This window comes from Schistocerca serialis, chromosome 1, assembly GCF_023864345.2.
Source record: "Schistocerca serialis cubense isolate TAMUIC-IGC-003099 chromosome 1, iqSchSeri2.2, whole genome shotgun sequence".
Classification (NCBI taxonomy): domain Eukaryota; kingdom Metazoa; phylum Arthropoda; class Insecta; order Orthoptera; family Acrididae; genus Schistocerca; species Schistocerca serialis.
The window spans coordinates 1,124,625,729-1,124,647,582 of record NC_064638.1 but is presented as its reverse complement, the minus strand read 5'-3'; the positions used below and the strand labels follow the sequence as shown (position 1 = coordinate 1,124,647,582).

Sequence of the window (21,854 nt, the reverse complement as noted above, 5' to 3'; positions counted from 1 at the left end):
TGTTCCTGATAGTCCACCCCTCTTAGCATGCAGACCATGCATACCTGAAGTTTTCAACTTGCTAAATTCCTCAAAACACTTTACTAACACTCTGCCACCCAAACCCAGAGCTACAACAATCATGGAACACTGTTGTTAATCTTTCCACCAAAATCTCCAGCCTCCCAGAAGTTTCAACCCTATCCAAAGACCTCGCCCCCTTCAGCCCTACACCCAAATTTAACCATGCTGGACTTCTCAAAGACCTGCTCCCCTTTTCCCAATCCTTGCAATGGAAACACTTCTTTGCCACCCACCCTTCCACCCAAAGCCAACCTCCTCCCAACATTGAACCCTGCCTCTCCCAGTTCACAAAAAATGGCTCTGAGCACTATGCGACTTAACTTCTGAGGTCATCAGTCGCCTAGAACTTAGAACTAATTAAACCTAACTAACCTAAGGACATCTATGCCCGAGGCAGGATTCGAACCTGCGACCGGAAGCGGTCGCTCGGTTCCAGACTGTAGCGCCTAGAACCGCACGGCCACTCTGGCCAGCTCCCAGTTCACACCAACATTCAATCATGATCTTCTGTCCCCTGCCCCCCTCCCCATCTAATCACCCCCTGGTCACCTTCCAGGAATTGCTTACCTCCAGCTAGGCCTCACAATCCGTCCCAAAGTCCCTTTATAAGAATACCAACCTTTCAGTAGAAGGAAGGACATCCATACACATCCTCAAAACAGATCCTCATCCAATCATCTTACCTGCAGACAAAGGTTCCTCCACTGCCATTTTGAATCACAGTGACAACCTTGTGGAAAGCCTCTATCAATTTTCTTACAGCTCCACCTTTAAAATCTGTCAGAGTGATCCCATCCCAGAAGCCAACATAGCCTCCAATCCCTGCTTAGAGCCTTAGGCCCTTCCCAGAACCTCTCCCCTGAATCCATTTTCCTCCTCACCCCCCCATGACACTTCGCACACCCACCTTCTACATGCTCCCCCAAAATCCAGAGACCAACAATCCTTGACACCTCCATTGTAGCTGGTTATTGTGCCCCCACTGATAGATTTTTGGCACTCACTGACAAAAACCCTCCAACCAATTGCCTAAAATCTAGCACCCCACATCGATTCCCTTTGCCTCCTGGATCACTACTCATCCCTGTTGATGCCACTTTCCCATACACTATTATCCCTCATGCCCATGGTCTTGCCAATACTGAATACTACCTCTTCCATGGCCTTCAGACTCCAAGCCCACTATCTCATTCCTCATATACCTTATGAACTTTATCCTCAAAAAGGCCTTCATACACAGACACTAGCCCAGACCTAATATGCAAACAGATTTTCCTTGCTACATCCCCATCCCCAAGCACCAGCTACAAAGGAACACCATCACCCAACACCACCCCAGACTGGAACAACTGAGCCACATCTTTCATCAGGCTTTAATTATCTATCATTGTCCCTGAAATTCTTCCCACCCCTCCTAAAGTTTTGTTCCATTGTCCACCCAACCTCCACAATATCCTAGTCCATCATTGCACCACTCCCATCCGAGCTCCTTGTCACAGGGACCATATCCCTGTGCAAGACCTGCCTAATCCACCCACCCAGCACTTCACCTTCCAGTCCTGTCCCAGGCTTATCCTACCCCATCAGAGGCTGGGTTACCTGTCAAAGCAGCCATGTCATATACCAGCTCTGCTGCAATCACTGCGCCAAACGGTGGCCAAGAGCAAAGTGGATCACTCTGTGGCACAACATGCAGCTGGACATAACATGCTTTATTTTAATGGCTGCTTCACAAACCAGGCCATCTGGATCATCCCCTCCACCATCAGGTTTTCTGAACAGTGCAGATGGAAATCATCCTTACAACACATTATCTACCCCCAAAGTTAGTTTACTGTCCCCACACTCTCCACCAACAGTTTCCACCCCCTCTGTCCTATAATCTACTCCAACTTCAAGCTGCCTCACCTTCATTGTGCGCCACTCTCTGTCAGTGCACTTAGCAGTCTGCCTCCTCCACAGCCTCTCAACACTTCCTCTGGCAGCATTGTCCTGACACTGTCTAGTCCCTGCACGCCCTGTCAGACAGCACGGTTCTCTCCCCCAACTTGTACTCAGTTATCCCTCTCCATTCCCTGTCCCACTTTCGATTGCTCCTTTCATTTAACACAACATTTGAGAGTCTGGACACAGCAGCCATAGTGGCCACACATGCACAAGACCTGCCTGCTTGTGTGAATGTGTGTTTGTTTTCCTTTCTGCCCTGAAGAGGGCTTTGGCTGAAAGCATGGTGTGTGACAATCTTTTCATTGTGCTTGTCAGGGACTCAATGTGTCATTTTATGGTGAGTAGCAAGCTGTCCTTTTCATAAGTGCTCCTTTTAGAATTTGTTTTGATCCTCTGATGACTTCACTAGATGGTAAATGACTGCTCATCTACAAACAATCAAAGAATATTACTCTCCTAAATCATTTTATATAGATTAGGAACAGTGGGGAGCCTATAACACTTTCTTGAAGAACACCAGACACCATTTCTTTTGCACTTGATGAATTCTCATCAATTACTGTAAAATGTGATCTTTCTGACTGGAAATCATAAATCCAATTGGAAAAATGAGGCAATACTCCATAGGCATGCAATTTGATTAGAAGCTGATTGTGGGGAACAGTGTCAAAAGCACCCTGAAAATCTACAAATATGTAATTAACTTGAGATCCCAGTTGTTAAGAATGAAAGAGCAAAAAATTACAACGATCAACAGATGGAATTAACTGTTCTCTACATCAAGAAGCACTTTGTGCTAAATTTACAGGCATGCAGCACATGAGGAAATTGATGGTACAAATATCAAAATTTCCAAAATTAATCCATTGTCAGTTGCAACAGTTTTTGACAGAACTGACCGAAGAGTATGGCAACTTTATACATTGCTGGACAGGTCACTGGTTAAGTCAAGAGGCACGAGGGAATGATTTTTTTATTTAAAACTCGCTATTGTCGAATTTATGAAGGAAAAAGGAGTGCAGGAATGAGAACTGGAACATCCAAAACAGACTGCAGACTTCATATTTTAAGAAACACCTTCTTTCTGATTCGAAAAAGAAAAGTATGTTGTAGAAGGGACACATTCTGACGAACTCAGTCCAACTCCCAAAGCACAGTCATTAAAGAAAATGTGAAGTCTGAAGAATTCACTATGGCCTTGAAAGAAATACGCTGATAGTTTCCTAAATGTTTTGAGGACAATGTCAATCTTACATCAGTTTCTGAGCTGTTTCTTGAGACCATTTGCCACTTCAATTGAAAGCTCCACTGTGCAAGTGCAGATGTTCAAAATGGTTCAAATGGCTCTGAGCACTATGGGACTCAACTGCTGTGGTCATTAGTCCCCTAGAACTTAGAACTACTTAAACCTAACTAACCTAAGGACATCACACACATCCATGCCCGAGGCAGGATTCGAACCTGCGACCGTAGCAGTCGCACGGTTCCGGACTGCGTGCCTAGAACCGCGAGACCACCGCGGCCAGCCAAGTGCAGATGTAACTGACCTACCTGCAAGGTAATTCCTGTTTTAATGACATATCCTTTTATGTTAAAACTGCCAGGATATCATCAGCATTGTTTTCCTTAGGTAGAGTTTCAAGATCTCCGCAATGAGGTTGCAAAATTGCTACAATATTTTGATTGACAAATCTGTGTGAAAGACTTTCTTTTTATTATGTAACTAAGTAAGTCATGATTATGTGGCAACCTGAGCGTAAAAATCTATGAAAGTGTCTGTGCCTGTCTGTGTGCCAACATTTTGTACCAGATAAAAATTGTATTAGGTCTTCAGCATGCTAAAAACAATTTAATAATACTGAAAATTAGTTTTGTTTGTAATCCATGTAGTTACAAAAAATGAAATATAAAACTAACAATATTATAAAAAGGATAGTTTTACTCCCCATACAGTGGAGATGCTGAATTGCAGATAGACACAACAAAAAGATGGTCAGAAAGTGAGCTTTCGGCCAACAAGGCCTTCCTCAGAGATAGATAAAACACACACACCCCCTTGCTGGCCGAAAGCTGGCTATCTGATGGTCTTTTTGTTGTGCCTATCTGCAACTCAGCATCTCCATTATATGCTGAGTAGCAATTATCCTTTTCACAATATTGTTGCCTTCCATCATGGATTTTCCTTTGTTGAAATGCAAAAATAAGTCGTACGAAGTCCGACTGCACTGTCATTTGAATGTGGTGCATTTGCAGCTTCCCACTCTTCCTCCTCCTCGCATTCAGAAGGCATGACATGGCAGTGGGGCAAATTTGAAGCAAGGCTCATCACTATTGCACTCGTGCCAGGGCAAAGCTCATCAGCCGAATTCTTCCCCACCCCTATTCTACATAGTATCTGTCTCTCTGTACAGATGCTTCTTCAGTGCTGCTGCTCTCTCTTGGACTGGCTTCTGCAGAGGGGTAATAAAGGCAGACACATCACACAGTACTTGAGGTCACACTGCAAGGGTGTCCCCTGTTTCCAAAGTTGTAGCATACTATTGTCTCATTCATAAATTGCCAATTGTTTTGTGAGCAACATATTTTATTTCGCTAATAACTCCATGAATACTTTGAAATATGACAATTTTATGAAAAATCTAGGTTTTTTTAGGATTCAGAAAAGTAGCAATAGGCTGAAACTTCCTGGCAGATTAAAACTGTGTGCCCGACCGAGACTCGAACTCGGTTTCGCAGGAGAACAAGTTCCGCAGGAGAGCTTCTGTAAAGGTTGGAAGGTAGGAGACGAGGTACTGGCAGAAGTAAAGCTGTGAGTACCGGGCGTGAGTCGTGCTTCGGTAGCTCAGTTCGTAGAGCACTTGCCCGCGAAAGGCAAAGGTCCCGAGTTCGAGTCTCGGTCAGGCACACAGTTTTAATCTGCCAGGAAGTTTCATATCAGCGCACACTCCACTGCAGAGTGAAAATCTCATTCTGGAAACATCCCCCAGGCTGTGGCTAAGCCATGTCTCCGCATTATCCTTTCTTTCAGGAGTGCTAGTTCTGCAAGTTTCGCAGGAGAGCTTCTGTAAAGTTTGGAAGGTAGGAGACGAGGTACTGGCAGAAGTAAAGCTGTGAGTACCGCGCGTGAGTCGTGCTTCGGTAGCTCAGTTCGTAGAGCACTTGCCCGCGAAAGGCAAAGGTCCCGAGTTTGAGTCTCGGTCAGGCACACAGTTTTAATCTGCCAGGAAGTTTCATATCAGCGCACACTCCGCTGCAGAGTGAAAATCTCATTCTGGAAACATCCCCCAGGCTGTGGCTAAGCCATGTCTCCGCATTATCCTTTCTTTCAGGAGTGCTAGTTCTGCAAGTTTCGCAGGAGAGCTTCTGTAAAGTTTGGAAGGTAGGAGACGAAGTACTGGCAGAAGTAAAGCTGTGAGTACCGGGCGTGAGTCGTGCTTTGGTAGCTCAGTTCGTAGAGCACTTGCCCGCGAAAGGCAAAGGTCCCGAGTTCGAGTCTCGGTCAGGCACACAGTTTTAATCTGCCAGGAAGTTTCATATCAGCGCACACTCCGCTGCAGAGTGAAAATCTCATTCTGGTAGCAATAGGCTATTTAAGTTTTGATCTGGTAAGATAACTTTTGATTTTTGATTTCCTTTGGTATTTTATATGCTTCCCTTAATTTTCATAGATGTACCAATGCCTCTTTGTGTGTACAACAGGAGTTAGAAGAACTCATCCATCGAAAATTTCTCAGTATTAGCAATATGCAACAATCGACCAAATGGTCAAGGATAACATCTAACATAATCCTAAGCACAATCAAAAACCAAAGTTACAAATGCAGTGCCACAATGTGAATCTGGAAACACAGATAAGAAATAAATATCCCCCCCCCCTCTCTCTCTCTCTCTCTCTCTCTCTCTCTCTCTCTCTCCCCTCCTCCTTTCTCTTTTGCCTGCATATCCACCTGGAAGAGAGAGAGAGTGAGACTGAAACTAAAGCACTGTAGAGAGCTATCTGGTAAAAACAATAATAAACAGAACAACTTACTTGACTGGAAAATTCACTATGGTTGGATTTTTTTCAACGAAGAATGTGTTTTTCGTAAACCTCTGAAAAGTAAAGATCACAATTATGAAACAGTTTATTATGATAATTTAATACATTTTTAACACACTGCTATTAAATTTCCAAAACAAATTATTCCTACATGCTGTTAAGACAATGATAAAGAAAGATCAGATAATGTATACACATTTAGTATAAACAGACTCAAAACAGTTACTTGAATAATGCCAACTCATTACATGAAGGATTGCTAAAGCAAAATGGCAGATTTTTATCAAACCAGCTGGCAAAAAATACTGTGTCTTGGTAGAGAGGCAAAATAAGAAAGGCGAGAAAAAAGAAATTTGTGTGAGCAGAATAGATCTTTCATTACACAGTGCAGTATACATTGTGTTTAAATTATTGACATATTAGAACTCTATGCTGGACTGCACCTTCTTCTCTGACCTTTGCCTTTTTCAAGGAATTCTTCTGCCAACTGAGCTATCTATGCCTCCTTTCAAGGCCCACTTCAGTCTCTCACTTTGTAAATTCTTTTCATACTTTCCTGCAAACCTTGCTGCATTTACGCTCCTCAAAGAAAGGATTACCCCCCGCTCCCCCCCCCCCCCCCCCCCCCCCCAGGCTGTGTGTTATTTCCAGAATGAATCTTTTAATTTGCCTGTAGTTTGTGCTGAAATCAGACTTCCTGACAGATTCCAGCTGCATACAAAACTGTGACTCATAACCAGACCTTTTCTTTTCTCAGACTTTTCCTTCTATTTCCTCAAATTAATAGTATGCTGTGAAATAAAAATTTTGTTCAAATTATGACATCTCCTTTTCTCCTTGGACCTGGGTGAACATGGGAATGTGTATTTGATGCTATGCTTGTAGGAGATGACTAAACAAGTCAGAAAGGGAGTTTGTTTTTAAGGAATGTTATAAGTATATCCATTTCCCCAACTTATATAGTACAACACCTTAGAAATTTATTGGTAACTGAGCGAGACCATATTTAACTGAGTATAAGATGACTCTGAACAAACAGGTAAGATGACCCCCTCCCCCCCGTTTTTAGAGGCTCCTTGCGAAAAAATTATTTCTAAGATATTCTGACTAATAAAAATTACAAATTGTTTTATTGAAATAAAGTATCAGCCAAAAAGTTAACATTATACCTGTTCTAAACTTATGCCATTTATTGACTGTCTACATTTTGATAATACTAGGAGAATTAAATTAAACAAAAAAAAAAAAAAGGTTTACATAATTTCCAACATTATGCCCATTCTAAACATATGCCGTTTTTTGATAATACTAGGAGAATTAAATTAAACAAAAAAAGGTTTACATAATTTCTGGACCATTTTCTTTTCTACCTATTTTGCTTACTAGCCCTGTAGTTTGGAGTATCACTATTTTTAATTATCATCATCTAATAGCAGAGCTGTGAAATTTATACCTTCATTATCACAAATATCTGGCTTTTCTTCCAAATATATTGCTATTTCTGAGGTCTTTACAGTGGGACCTAAGAACACAGCTGTTCCTTTCTGAATATTATCAGATTTTGCTTCCATACTGTCATGAGAATGTTACAATGTCTCTTGCTGCCACACATATTGCCTGCACGCTGCTCTCTCATTGGCTGTGTAGAACCAGCTGACACATCTCCTTTCAACACGTTAAGTACGCCACAGGCCCCTATCTAGACTTCCGCTGTCTCCCGCAGAAATGAATACTATTGTTGAGTATTTGTCCAGTTTTAAAGTCAGTTCGATTCAGACTACAAATGGATTCAGCCAAACCCATAACGGATCTTACCGCTGTAATTTACTCTCGTGGTAACAATTACTTCATTCAATTTGTCGAATTTCCTTTGTTAGACATTTTATTATGGATTAATTTTCTTTCTTGTTTCAACTGAATATTACCATCATGTCTTACAGCTGATTAAGAGCTGGTAACATTTTTAGCCAGTATTCTAATATGCGAACAGTGACCGAATTTCTCATTTGCATTCCACTTAGTAAATCATCACAACCAAATAAAATACTGATTTGGGTTCTGAATCAACTAATTTTTTTTAAGGACAACATTTCTGTTTCTGAATGTTACCTTTACTTAAAAAGCAGTATTAATTTTCGTATATGGTATCCATACAAGTATGAGAACTTTTATTGAAAACCTGTACAGATACAATGAAAGTTTGTAGGATGATAGAATTTAATGCTATTTCTTCTTGTGTTTCCCAAAATTATCAAATTTTAATCGGAGCAATAGGCTGTTGTTCTTATAAACAGTAGTTCACAGATTCTCATGTATCTCTTGCAGCACTGCACAGGTCAATTTTGCACGATTGTCCGAGCAACTTTAATACTATATCAAGTGCTTCGGCATTCGGAGAAATCTCAAACCTACTGGAACGCGAGTATCACTTGCTGAGCCCTGCCCTTCTGAGCTCTTCAAAATAAATCTCTAAATGTAAGACTACACCTATAATGTAAGACTACTCCTATATACTCTATGAAACAAGGTAAAAAATGCTGACCTCAAGAGCAATAGTTTAATTTGCAAATATAAGACGACCCCGTATTTTTGGAATGACGAATTTGGGAAAAAACCTCATCTTATAATCAGGTAAATATGGTAGATGTTATAACCCACAGCTAACACGTCAATTGCACTGGCACCTCGCTATCAATCAAAATTTGGCTGGATGCAAGGTGCCAGCCTGTCACATGCTGTTCAGTCCAATCCTGGCACATGACGGCTACACTTGGCCGCCAGGAGGCAGCACTTTTAGACAGTGCTGACAGCCGTGCATCAAGAGCAGTGTGCACCAGTGCCACCATGCAGAAATGTCACAAATAATTGTATTTAACTCTGACGCGGAGTGACTTCTGCCTCTTTCTGTAATAGATCACTGCATGTGAAACTGGTTCCAACCCAGCTATGTATTGAACATGTTCATGGTTTCAGAATTAAAGTGATTTCATTTTTATCGGCGTTCCCAGTTAAGAGTGTTACTGCAAAAACAGCAATGCGTAATGTTCATTCTCCACATGTTACGCGCAATTACATGGCGATGTCAACAAGTGCATTCTTGGAGGCCACTCTGCAGAGCTTTTCTACAGCAGCAACTGGCAAACCAGCAGCAGTTACAGGAACACACTTCCAAGTTAGACAAAGTGTTCAGGGGTCTGTTAACAATGCCTCAAACTCTGCCGTCCTATCCAACTCTGTTCCCCACTTACAATGATGTGGTCAAAGACTGGGACTCATAAGAAACATGCCTATGATGACACCACACAGCCTTCAAAGTAGTGAACACTGAGTTCATTAAAGTTTTTTGTTGTCATGGATCTCTTCCCCCCTCCCACACCATAAAAGTATCACTTGTTAGGGAAGTTAACACCCTTCAGGGTCCTCCATCTCTGTTGTTTGATGCAATGTGTTGTTTGCTGAATTTCTATTAGTGCAAGAATACTCACGTGATCTCTGCAAGAAAGGAGTTTTATCAGGGCAGAAAGCCACCCCATTAGTCCTATTGTACTCGGGCTGCGGAAATGCAAGAATTAAGTCGCAACCATTTTGTTACTGCTAAATCTCGGTTGGAGTCGCTATCATACGGGCAGCCCCCGAAGAGGAAGTTGGCCAAAGGGAGTGGCTGTTTGAAGATCCCTCTTTAGAAGAAGTACTCAAGATAGTGTGAGCATTTGAAATTTCTTGTGTCGCTGGCTGTCAATTAGATTCTTCGACTGACACTGCTACTCTCAACTCAGACAGCAACAGGCACACATTATAGTAATCCTTCAGTGGGGGAAGTCGTGGCAGTGTAGCACAGCTGGCTGCTGCACTCCACACAAACAAAGCCCCTGCCCTCCTGACCTCTTCACTTTATTCAACACAACCAGCCAACTTACCTGCAACATTGTGTGTTGTGTCTTCTATGTCATAAGATAGGTCACACTGCAACTGTGCGCAACACTCAGTCAGCTTCCACTGTGCTACCCCCATCTCAGTCTATGGACATTAATGTTGTTATTCATGCTCTTGAAGATATTGCAACTGTTCCTAACAAACTGTTCATCAATGTGCATACTAACAGTACTTCCCTACACCTCCAAGTGGACTTGGGCATAGCAGCTTCATTCCTGCATTCTAATACTTATGTATCAACTTTATTCCCCCAGCTGATGGCTACTTCAAGCTGTCTTGTCAGTTACACTACACAGCAGATTCCTATTCTTTGTCAGTTTACTGTAGAAATAACATTTACAGCAATGGTTCACACAGTAATATTTCTGGAAGTCCATTTACACAAAATTTGTTTGGTTTGGACAATTTCTGCAATTCAGTTCATTTAGTGTTGGATCTTGTGCCATCACAAACTGAACGATTTGTGCAAGGAAAATTATACCTATCTGCTGCCAGGACTCAGCAAGGCTACTGATTATGTAGTGCACATTACTCTCAAATCTACAGCACAACCCTGTTTTTTCCATACAAGTCCCCTACCGCTCACACTTCGCACTCAAGTGAAGGAAGAATTAAACAGATTGGCAGCTTTAGGCACCATGGAACCCATTTTGAACAATCAACTGGCTACACCACTTGCCATTAGTAAGAAGCTGATGGTCAAACTCCATGTTTGCGGTGAATTTAAGGTCACAGTTAATTCACAGTCCATGGTCGATACATACTCCACTCCTCGCTTGGATAAACTTGTGATGAAACTGGTGGATGGACAATATTTTTCTAAACTAGATTTGTTGGAAGCTGCAACTTGATGAAGAATCACTTCAGCTTCTTGTTGTCAACATGTCGTATAGCCTCTACAGGTACAACTGATTGATTTTCAGCATTGCAAACATGCCAACTAGTTTTCATTGTTATTTCGAGCAGCTTACTCAATGAATTCCTTGTGGTATCAATTACCTAACGTTACCAGTTCCACCAGCAACAACCACTTTCACAACCTTCCTCTCTTGTTTCAGACATTGTGTGACACAGGTATTATGTGCAATTTGGGTATGTCACATTTCTTCCAATACTCTACAGAACACTTGAGGGATGTTATTTCTCATCAATGGGATTCAGCCAACCAAAGTCACAAAGCAGCTATTCCATACCTTCCGCAACCTATATGAATGTCAAGGAGCTAAAAGCTTTCTTAGGCAAAGTCACGGCAAAGTCACATATTACCGTAAGTTCATTCTGCAGGCAGCTATGGTTTCATACCTTTAGAAAGGTACACCATTTGAATGGACACCTCACTGCAACCACACATTCAAGACATTGAAAGACGGTGTGGATTCTACCCTGTGCTTGACCACCTATCAGCGGGGGTGCAACGGATGTCTTGCAGTATGGCGTGTGGGCCATGTTGTCTCAATGTCATGCTGATGGTTCTGTACAGCCCATCGACTTTGCGACAAAGACAATGCACAGAAGAATTACTCTCAAACAGAGAAGGGAGCTCTTGCTATTATTTATGCTATCAAGACATTTCATGTGTTTCTATATCATGTCAAGTTTTATTTGGTGAGTGTTCACAAGCTGTTAGTCTCTCTCTTTAGTCTTGTGGCACATTTGCCAAATAAAACAGCAAATACACTTCAACGGTAGGCCCTGTATCTTGGTACGTATAATTATGAGAGCCTTTTCCATACTATTGCTTAGTATTCAAACACAGGTCTTTCATTTTTACTGGTGGGATCTGACTCCTTACTTCAATCCGGACGAAGTACTTTGTGTTTACCTAAACGAGGAACTTGACAGACAGTGGATGGATTCCATATTACCAGTTCTCATGTGGCTCAAGCTGTTGCCACCAATCCTGTTCTTTGCCAAGTGTGACAATATATTCTGCAAGGGTGGCCAAAATGACCTCCAGCTTGTGCATCGGATCCCATCTCCAATTATTTTCTGTTGAGGTACAGGCCCATGCTCATTGATGGTGCCGTTTTGTTGTCCACAGAAAACATTATTACCGGGTGGTCGTTCTGTCAGCATTCCGACACGACATTTTTCATTTCCTGCAGCAGGATCATTTAGGATACCTTGTACACAAAGATGCTGGCTTGCTGCCATGTCTATTGGCTTCGAATTGACCATGAGACTGAACATTTAATCACTTTTTGTTCTAAATATGCTAGGCACAATGCCTCTCCACGGCAATGTTATTCACTGTGACCTACGTCGTCACATTGTTTGGAGCTGGGCACTTCTTGGATACTTATTGCTTTATTTTCATCAATGACTACTCCCACTTTCCACATGCTGTCAACTGTCGTTCCACCACAGCAGACACAACAGTGCGGGCTCTTACTCAGACCTTCTACACTGAAGGTCTGTCCTGCAACCTGGTTAACTGACAACAGTCTGCAATTCATCTCTCAGACTTTTCACGATTTTTGTCCACCATGATATTCACAGTGCTCTCGCATCCCCATCCCACTCTCAACTGATTGGGATGCAATTTCAGTTTCAGAAGCAAATGAAGAAGTATATTGGTGACACCCACATGGACGTACATGCTTTCTTAGCACTCGGTGTTGAATCTACTATTCCCCACATCAAGGCCTCCCAGGGCCCCCAACAATGTGCTATATGCCTGGGACTCCAGTTTGGGCTCACATGTTTGGTTGCTGTGAGCATTTGATTCCTGCAGTCATCTGCAGCCAGTGCGGTCAGCGCATCTTCACACTGCTGACAGAAGACAAGCTGATGAGCCGCCACCACAGTCAACTCTGCCACTGAGTGATGGACCAGCCTCTGCTGCCTCCATACACACCTACAAGATTTTGCACTCTTCCCGTACCTGGACCTTCTTCCTCACTTCCACCTTCGATGACTTTTCAACTGATTCTGTCCCCAAATGATACTGCACCTTGCTCATCCTCCTCCATTCTCATTTCCAGCCATCCCCCAGTTCATCAGGACCTGGGCACAGACAGCCATACACAGCAGCCAGATGCACCACGTGAACAGCAATGTGGACATGCAGCCGACATCCAACACCACCTTGTGGAAACATGACACGCAATTCTATTTAACCTCAGAGTGGAGTGGCTTCTGTCTCACTTTTTAATGGCTTATGCCCTTGTTAACTTCATATCACTCATGGATCATTGTATGTCTAAATGCTGGATGGCATAAATGCTAAAGCTACACAAATGACAATTTGGCAGGAAATACTGACAAAGGAGAATGTGCATTCTTTTTCATAAGTTGCCATGAAAAAAAATTACAGTCAAAAAAGGAGCACACTGAACTGGCATTACAGAACTTGTCAATTATTATGGTCATTTCTTGTGGCGGCTACACTGAGAAGCATCAGAAATTTGTATTTCTCAGGGTTAGTAATTTATCAGAATCACATTAGGAGATTTAATCACTCGAACATGCCATGCACAATTAATAATTTTGCTGTACAAACAAAAATTTAAATCTGAAAAAAATGTAACACTCACCTTGATATATAATATGAGGTATGGTGGCAGCTTAGTAATTTCAAACCTCTTCATAAAATTCTCTTTGTATGTCTTATACTCTTTCTCAGTTTGTGCATTGAATTTCTGGAGCAATGTATACAAGTTCACCTGGAAGAAAAACAAATTTAAAATGAGAGAGAAAGAAAGTTTTAACATATTTGAGAACTTATTTTAGTACTTTAATTTTCATTAGGAGAGATTTTTGTTTGGTAGAACCGAAAGGGAACACTGAAACCAGTATAAAAGTAAAATCTTGAAAGTGTGGAAACATGACATAGACAGAGGGACAGTGAGACCAGTTTAACCTTGTCTCCATGCTACCCTGGATATGGGTGCAGTTATGATAGAGGACATAACTAATGAAAAAGTGTTGCCATTACTAACAAAATACAAGTATTTTCTTCCACTGTTTTCTGGCAGTGAAAGACTGCAGTACAACTGCCCAAGACATGGAAATTAAAAAATACAATTGAATTTGAAATTTTAAATGATTCTTGAAAAAGTTATTTTTCTGTGCAAAGGCCAATTTTTATTTTATGCAACAATAATTATGTAAATTGTGTCTTCAGTGATCATGTCATAGGGGAAAAAAATGGATAACAGTTTTGATTATCACGAACATCCTTTGGATTAATCATGCTGGCATCTGTGAATCAAACACTTGTGATATTGTATTCAGGTTAGTTCAAAGTTTAAAAACATGTGGTTGCACATATAGCAACGTTACTAGTCAAGATGGAAGTTTTCAGTAAAATGAGTTTCCAGAATGAATGGCACAGCTATTTTACCAGGAACCCTTTATACATTCAGTAAGTTTGTTACAATAGAACAATGAAATTAATTCTCTTTAAATTAAATAACCATCACTCTCACACTGGCTTCATTACTAAATGGAAATTTTCTTTATTTTTATTGTAAAATACTAACAATGAGTAAAATACAACATCAACTTTGCAAGCAGTATAAAAAAATCTGCATTTTCAACAAACAATGGAAATAAGCAAGTAAGCATTTGATGCTTTATCGTAATACCTGTGGAATAATGTTCTCTCTAAATTCATCTTTGAACAGAGGTGGAGGTGGCAGGTCACATGTTAGATAAAGAAATGGTGAATCTGTCACCTTCTCTTGATATTCATCTGTAAGCAATAGAGCACTCTTCTGCTCCTCTTCCAACTCTATGGGTGGAATCTTGCGGGTGTAAATTCTCATCGATCCCAGAAAGGAGCGATACACAATGGAAGAATCAGGTTTCTTTGTACCATTCAGAGCTAAGTGTAATGCATTTAGAAACCAGGACAGGAAGTCTATAGGGTCACCTAGAAATAAATCAGAACTTTCATGTATAAATAAATCTTATGAGATATAATGAAAACACAATAAAATTGAAATAACATTACCTGATGATACACTGTAACAACATCATTTTTTGATAAGAAATATCTTCTGTGGGATGACGAGTTAATTAAGTGAAATAACATAAATTGAAGGACATTCCAAACATTTGATTAAAATAATATTAAGCTTATACAAGAATATGCAGAAAAGATTGGGCCTGCCTTATTAGCAGCAAGAACAAAAAGGTAATAAATCAGGGAATAAAACAAGATTTTCCAAAGTCACCAATATTATGTGATATGTACACAGACACAAGAGTAACAATGTACTCTGATAAACAATTCTGAAGGGAACAATGTTATTTTAAATACAGTTTAAATAGCAGATAAGCAAGGGCATGTGACCACCCCTTAGATTAGCCACGCCAAAGCTGTTCACAACAATATTGACACTGTGCTGATGCAGGAAAAAATGCACAAAAAAAGAAGAATAATGAAAAAAGATGAAATTTTATCAGTGGATGACTTGGTTATTTTCAGCTGCAATTAGTAGCAAATAAGCTGGATAACACAGCCAAAATTTTTAACTTGAATTTATCTGTAATAATAATCATGACAATAGATTTACAAGGGTAACATCATGCTTTGAGGACTAAAATAGCTACATATGATGAAATTACAGAACAAGAGATTAACAATGAAATAAAAACCACAAAGCCTAATGCACTGTAACTGTTGGCTACATGCCTGTTCTGTTCAGTTCTGTACTAAAGTAAGCATTTCACCCAGTTTCACAAGATATAGATCAGTATAGTCTCTTACCTTGCTCAATAAACTGAAATTTCTTTTTACTCCACAGGACAACAGCTTGAAGCATTTCATGGGGAGAAACATGTGCCTTAAAGTTACGAGGGTTCCACAGCTTTCGCATAAGCTCTCCAAACCTCTGTACCAGTAAGAATGAACTGTCTCCTGGTGGTCTCTTTATACGAGCATAATTAATTTCACGTAGAAAATAATTTCTTAGTGGCGTTACATGACACAATGCCTGAAAGATAATAACACATTGTCAGGTAGAGATTAATATACACAATAACTGCTCATGTATGTGGTTACATGAATGTGTTAAAAAAAAAAGAAAGAAAAAAACATCCATTCATGACTCACTTACTAATTGCAGGAAAATGCAAAACAGTGTTTTATGTACAAGATGGTGAACAATACATACAAGGGTGGATTCAAATTTTTGGTAAAAATTGTAAATATGATTTAGCAAACAAAGCTGAAAATCACCCTAACTGCTGTAAAGCTATTGGCAGCTGTGCATGGATTACCAAGAGACACTTACCAAAGATATAAAAAGTACATGAGTCTATCCTCTCCCTCTGATACTGTCTCCTGTATGAGTAATACAGAACTTATCATGCCATCAACTTAATTGTAAGTGGTGTGTCAGTGGTAGATCTGTGCCTTGGTACAGGGTAGACAGGGACCACAGAGTTAGGGTATTACAACCATATCCCTAACCAACAAATTTAATGTGTTGTTGTCCACTGAAACTTGGCCAGAGAGAATCACTTCACCTGTTGGGAAACCTAATGTATCCTTTTTCAGATGGAAGCTAGTTCAAAGGGGTACTGGTCTGTTATTCATCATCAGTTTGAACACATGCTGAATAATATTAGGGAAATGGCAGCAACAGAGGGCTTCATTCAAAATGTTGAAGAAGCTTGTCTGACAACCACTGAGGAAAGGTGGTGCAACCAGTGAGAGATTTTGGTGTATTTATCATTTCAGCAACTGGCAGACAAAGTTGGAAACACCACCTTTGCTCATGGACTTTCAAAGCTACTACCCAGTCAGAAGGGTTCCTTAGGTAACTCTCCATCTTGTCCAGATGACACAGCTGTACGATACAATAAAGTCGTAGCACAAGCACGAAAGAAATGCCCACCACTGATGAGAGTATTAAAATCTTTGTGATCAACTGCAGAAGCATTCACAACAAAGTGTCACATTTTGAAGCTCTCCATAAAAGCAGCGGAGCTCACAAGGTACAGAAAACTAGCTAAAGCCAAAAACTGATACTCGCACAAATTTGGGATGGATATCAGTGCATGCCGAGTGGATTGGCTAATGGGACATGGAGGTGGTGTATTCGTAACCATACATAAGAACTCAAATTCACCAAAACAGAAATTGAAAGTGCATATTAACAACTTTGTGAAAAGGATAGACTGCTACTCAGCATAGAGACAGTGCAGTGAGTTGCACACAGGCACAACAGAAAGACTGTTACACATTGAGCTTTTGGCCAAAGCCTTCTTCATAAAGGAAAACACACATACTCACAATAGCAAGCACATCTCACACATACATGATTGCTATCTCCAGCTGCTCTGGTCAAAATGCAACTCTGTCATGTTGTGAACAGCAGTTCAGACTGGGGCAGGGGAAGTGGAGCAATAGAAGCATACAGGTGGTGGGAGAGAAGTCAGCATAGCCTGGCAGGGACTAGATAGTAACAGGACAAGGCTGGCATGTGCAATGTCAGGAGGCTGTGATGGAGGGAGGAGGGTGGGGGAACAAGGAGTGGAAAAGGAGAGAAGCAGAGAAAGGGAATTTACCTGTGGATGCATTGGCAAAGAGTCGCACACAATGACAGTGAGGAGACAATAATTGGGAGGAGGTGGTAGGACAGATGAAGCAGAAACTTGGGTGGGGGATGTGAGAATGAATGGCTACCACCAAACTGTGGCCAAGAGAAAAGTTGATCACCCCATGGCACAACATGCAACTGAACATAACATGTTTGACTTCAATGGCTGCAATGTGGATCCTCCCCTCCACAACAAGCTTTTCTGAAGTGCCCATATGGCAGTTATCCTTACAACAAATTCTCTGCTCCTGAAATCATCCTCACCTCGACCTATAATAAACTAATGTTGCCATTCCAACCTGGACTTTCTATTGCTTGAAACTGCGTATGAAATTGTTTGGGCAGATGTAACTGAAAACTTTAGAGAAAATCTCAGCTCACTAGCACATATGTGTCCCTGTTTACTGTATAATTCAAGGAGATTTTAAACACCTAATAATCAAATAGGATAATTACAATTTAGTAAGGGGGGATGAGACAAGACAGTCCACAAAAATACTAAATACTTCATCTGAAAATTATTTAGAAGAGATACTTTGTAAACCCACTCATGGCAGAAATATATGAGATCTAATGGCAACAAATAGCTATGACTTTTTTGAGGATGTCCACACTGAAACAAATATCAGTGATCATCAGGCAGATGTAGCAACAACAATACCTATAGTACACAGGACAACTACAACAAGTAGAAAGATTGCTCGTTCAGTTAAACTAGATAACTAAGCAAATAACTGTGAAGTGCACAGTAAAGGTACATTCCATTGTACTATTCATTAGGGTTTGTTCCCGTTCCATTCATGTGTGGAGTGTGGGAGAATAATTGTTTGAATGCCTCTGTGCTTGCTGTAATTGTTCTAATCTTGTCTCACAATCCCTGTATGAGTGACAAAATTACGGGGTTGTAGTATGTTCCTAGACTCATCATTTAAAGCCAGTTCTTGAAAGTCTGTTAGTAGACTTTCTCGAGATAGTCTACTTTCAAGAGTCTGCCAGTTCAGTGGCTTCAGCTTTACTGTAACTCTCTCCCTTGAGTCAAACAAACCTGTGATCATTCACGCAGCCCTTATGTGTATATATTCAGTATCCCCCATCCCCCATTAGTCGTATCTGGTGTGGGTCCCACACACTTGAGCAATATTCTAGAATGTGTTGCACGAGTGATTTGTAAGCAACCTCCTGTGTACGCTGATTGTGTTTCCCTAGTATTCTCATAACAAACCAAAATCTACCAACTGTTTTACCCAGGACAGAGCCTAGGTGATCATTCCATTTCATATCCCTAAAAACTTTACTCCCAGGTATTTGTGTGACTTGGCTGATTCCAACTGTGACTCACCGACATTATAGTCATGGGATACTGTGGGTTTTTTTTTTTATTTAATTGTGCACAATTTTACATTTCTGAACATTTAAATCAAGGTGCCAATCTTTGTACAAATTTGAAATCTGACTGCAGCTTCTTTCAGACAGTACTTGATTATAGATAACTACATTATCTCCAAAAAGTCTGAGATTCCTATTAACAATGTCTGCAGGTCATTAATGTGCACAGTGAAAACAAGGGTCCCAATACACTTCCCTTGGGCACACACACAACTACTTTTACATTCTGATGATGACTCTCCACCCAAGATAACATTCTGTGTCCTCCCTGCCAAAAAGTCCTCAATCTAGTCACAAATTTCACTTGGTACCTCATATGATCAAATGTTTGACGATATGCTTAGGTGTGGTGCTGAGTCAAATGCTTTTCAGAAATCAAGAAACACTACATCTACCTGACTAACTTGATCTAAAGCTTCCGGTATGTCATGTGAGGAAAGTGCAAGTTGGGTTTCACTTGATTGGTGCTTTCAGAATCCATGCTGGTTGGCAGAATGAGACGGTCATTCTGTTCAAATAACTCATTTTGTTTGAGCTCAGAATATGTTATAAAATTCTACAACAAATCAATGTCAAAGATACTGGGTGTCAGTTTTATGTATCACTTCTACTACCCTTCTTGTAGTTGGGTAGTTCTTCCAACTACTGGGCATGGTTTTTTGTTTGAGGCAACTATGATCAATTATAGTTAGAAGAGGGGCTAACTCAGCTGCAAATTAAATTTAGAATCTGATAGGGATGACATAAAGCCCTGGAGCTTTGTTCAAATTTAACAGTTTCAGCCATTTCTCGACACCACTGACACTACTAGTGATTTCACCCATCTTTTCAGTGGCATGAGGATTAAATTGCAGACATTCTCCTGGGTTTTCCTTTGTAAAGGAACATTAGAAAATGGGAGTTAAGCATTTCAGTTTTGCTTTGCTACCCTCTATTTCAGTTCCTACCTCTTTCACTAGAGACAGGATACTAACTTTGGTGCCGTTAACAGTCTTTAAATACGACCAGAATTTCTTTGGGTTGTGTGAAAAATCATTTGACAATATTTTGCTACAGTAGTCATTGAAGGCTTCAAGCACTGCCCTCTCACATTTCATCCAGCCTCCTTTGTTTCGTTTTACACCTATTGTGCGTAATCTCTATTTCTTTAGAAGTTTCTTTACTGTGACTGTATACCATTGAGGGTCCCTCTCATTATAAACTGTTCTAGTAGGTACTCCAGCACATGGTCAACTATTCTTTTAAACTTGAGCCATAGTTCCTCTGTTACTCCTACACTGTGCTGAAAGCTCCAAACTTCTGACTAAGATATGACACTGTCAACTTTTTATCTAGTTTACTGAACATATATATCTTTCTGCTTGTTTTAGTTGTCCTTCATACTTTAGTAATCATTGGTGCCACATCCACATCATGGTAACTGATAACATTTTCGATGTGGGCCTCCTCAAGTATAGCCTCAGAGTCCCGACAACATGCATCATTTGTTCCAACATGTGCCACAATCTGCAGTTGCTTGCACACTGTTCCCTCAATGGCTGCCAGAATAGCTGGTTCAACATGTTGGATGAGGCCCCCAGGCATACACACTGAGTGCATCTGGTGTCCTTTCCTACTGCTAAGGAGTACCATCATTTGCCGTATGTTTGAACTGCTGACAATTAACAGACCCTCTTGACAGCACACAAAACAGGTTTCCCAAAGCAGGGAAGTGAATCCCACTGGCTTAATGCTGAAAGACAGCACCTGAAACACAAAGCTCTACTTGTTATTAATAATAATTCTGTTTAACAACACCCACTTATTCTCCACCTTGCTTCACAGTTATATACGTATCCATAAGTTTCTAAATTGGAGGATATTTATCCCAATACTTCAAAATTATTTAAATAGGCTCATTTCACACAATCCATGCTAACAAAATTGAGTTATAAACATAATATAATGATTGCATATTTCCTTGACTCCTCAGTAATTAACATGCCTTTTAAAATATTATTTAATCATGTCCTACATTTATGGAGTAGAATTTAAACAGTGTTCATTAGCATATTTTATGCTAACAATTACAATGATGAGCCAAAATATTATGGCCATCTGTTTAATAACTTGTTTGTCTATCTTTGGAACAAAATACATCACTGATACTGCACATCAGAGGTCTGACAGTTTGTCAGTAAGTTTGTGGAGGTATATGGCAATAGAGGTCTATGCACAGGTCATGTATTTCACATAACTAATGGGTCAGTGATTTGCATACACAGTGATGGTGGTCGATAGCAATCTAGATGGGTTCCATAGGATTTACATCAAGCAAATTTGATCACCGACACATCAGCATGAGTTCACTGGCTCTTCAAACCACAGTAGCACGGTTCTGACTCTAAGACACGAGCAATCACACTGCTGAGAGGTGACTTCACCGTCGGGGAAGATATCAAGCATGAAGGGATGCAGGTGGTTCCAGCTGTCAGTGTGTCTTCGATTACCACCATAGGTCCCATGCAACCCCAGAAGAATGTCTCCCATAGCATAATACTGTTCCCAGCCTGCGTCTGTAGCACACTGCACGTTTTGAGCCACCATTCACCCAAAGAGCCAACATGTTTCCACTGATCGATTGTCGAATTCCAATCGTCCCAAGCCCACTGCAATCATAACTGGCAATGTCACTGGTCAACATGTGAACACGTAGGGGTGGTCTGCTGCAGAGCTCCATCGACAATGTATGATGAATAATGTGCTCCAAAACACTTGAGCATGCACCAGCATTGTGCTCTTTTGGCAGAGATGCCACAGGTCATCATCTATCCTACTTTAAAGAGCAGACAAGCCTCTGAACCCCACATTCTGTCCTTCTGTCTCTTTCCGTAGATGCTCACAACACTAACATGCGAACATTTGACCAGCTTCGCCATTTTTGAGATATACGT

General features: G+C 40.7%; 1 protein-coding gene across 2 annotated transcripts in view; it reads right to left on the bottom strand.

Moving 5' to 3' along the window:
- The window catches only part of LOC126416942 (U4/U6.U5 tri-snRNP-associated protein 2), a 67,565-nt gene that overhangs the window by 24,895 nt on the left and 20,816 nt on the right, over positions 1-21,854 (bottom strand). For both annotated transcript variants that reach the window (XM_050084825.1, XM_050084833.1), the window contains exons 5-8: positions 15,699-15,924; positions 14,572-14,858; positions 13,519-13,647; positions 6,041-6,102 (exon numbers count right to left, since the gene is read on the bottom strand). In XM_050084825.1, coding sequence (XP_049940782.1) covers positions 6,041-6,102; positions 13,519-13,647; positions 14,572-14,858; positions 15,699-15,924 — 704 coding nt within the window. The remainder of the gene's footprint in view (positions 1-6,040; positions 6,103-13,518; positions 13,648-14,571; positions 14,859-15,698; positions 15,925-21,854) is intronic.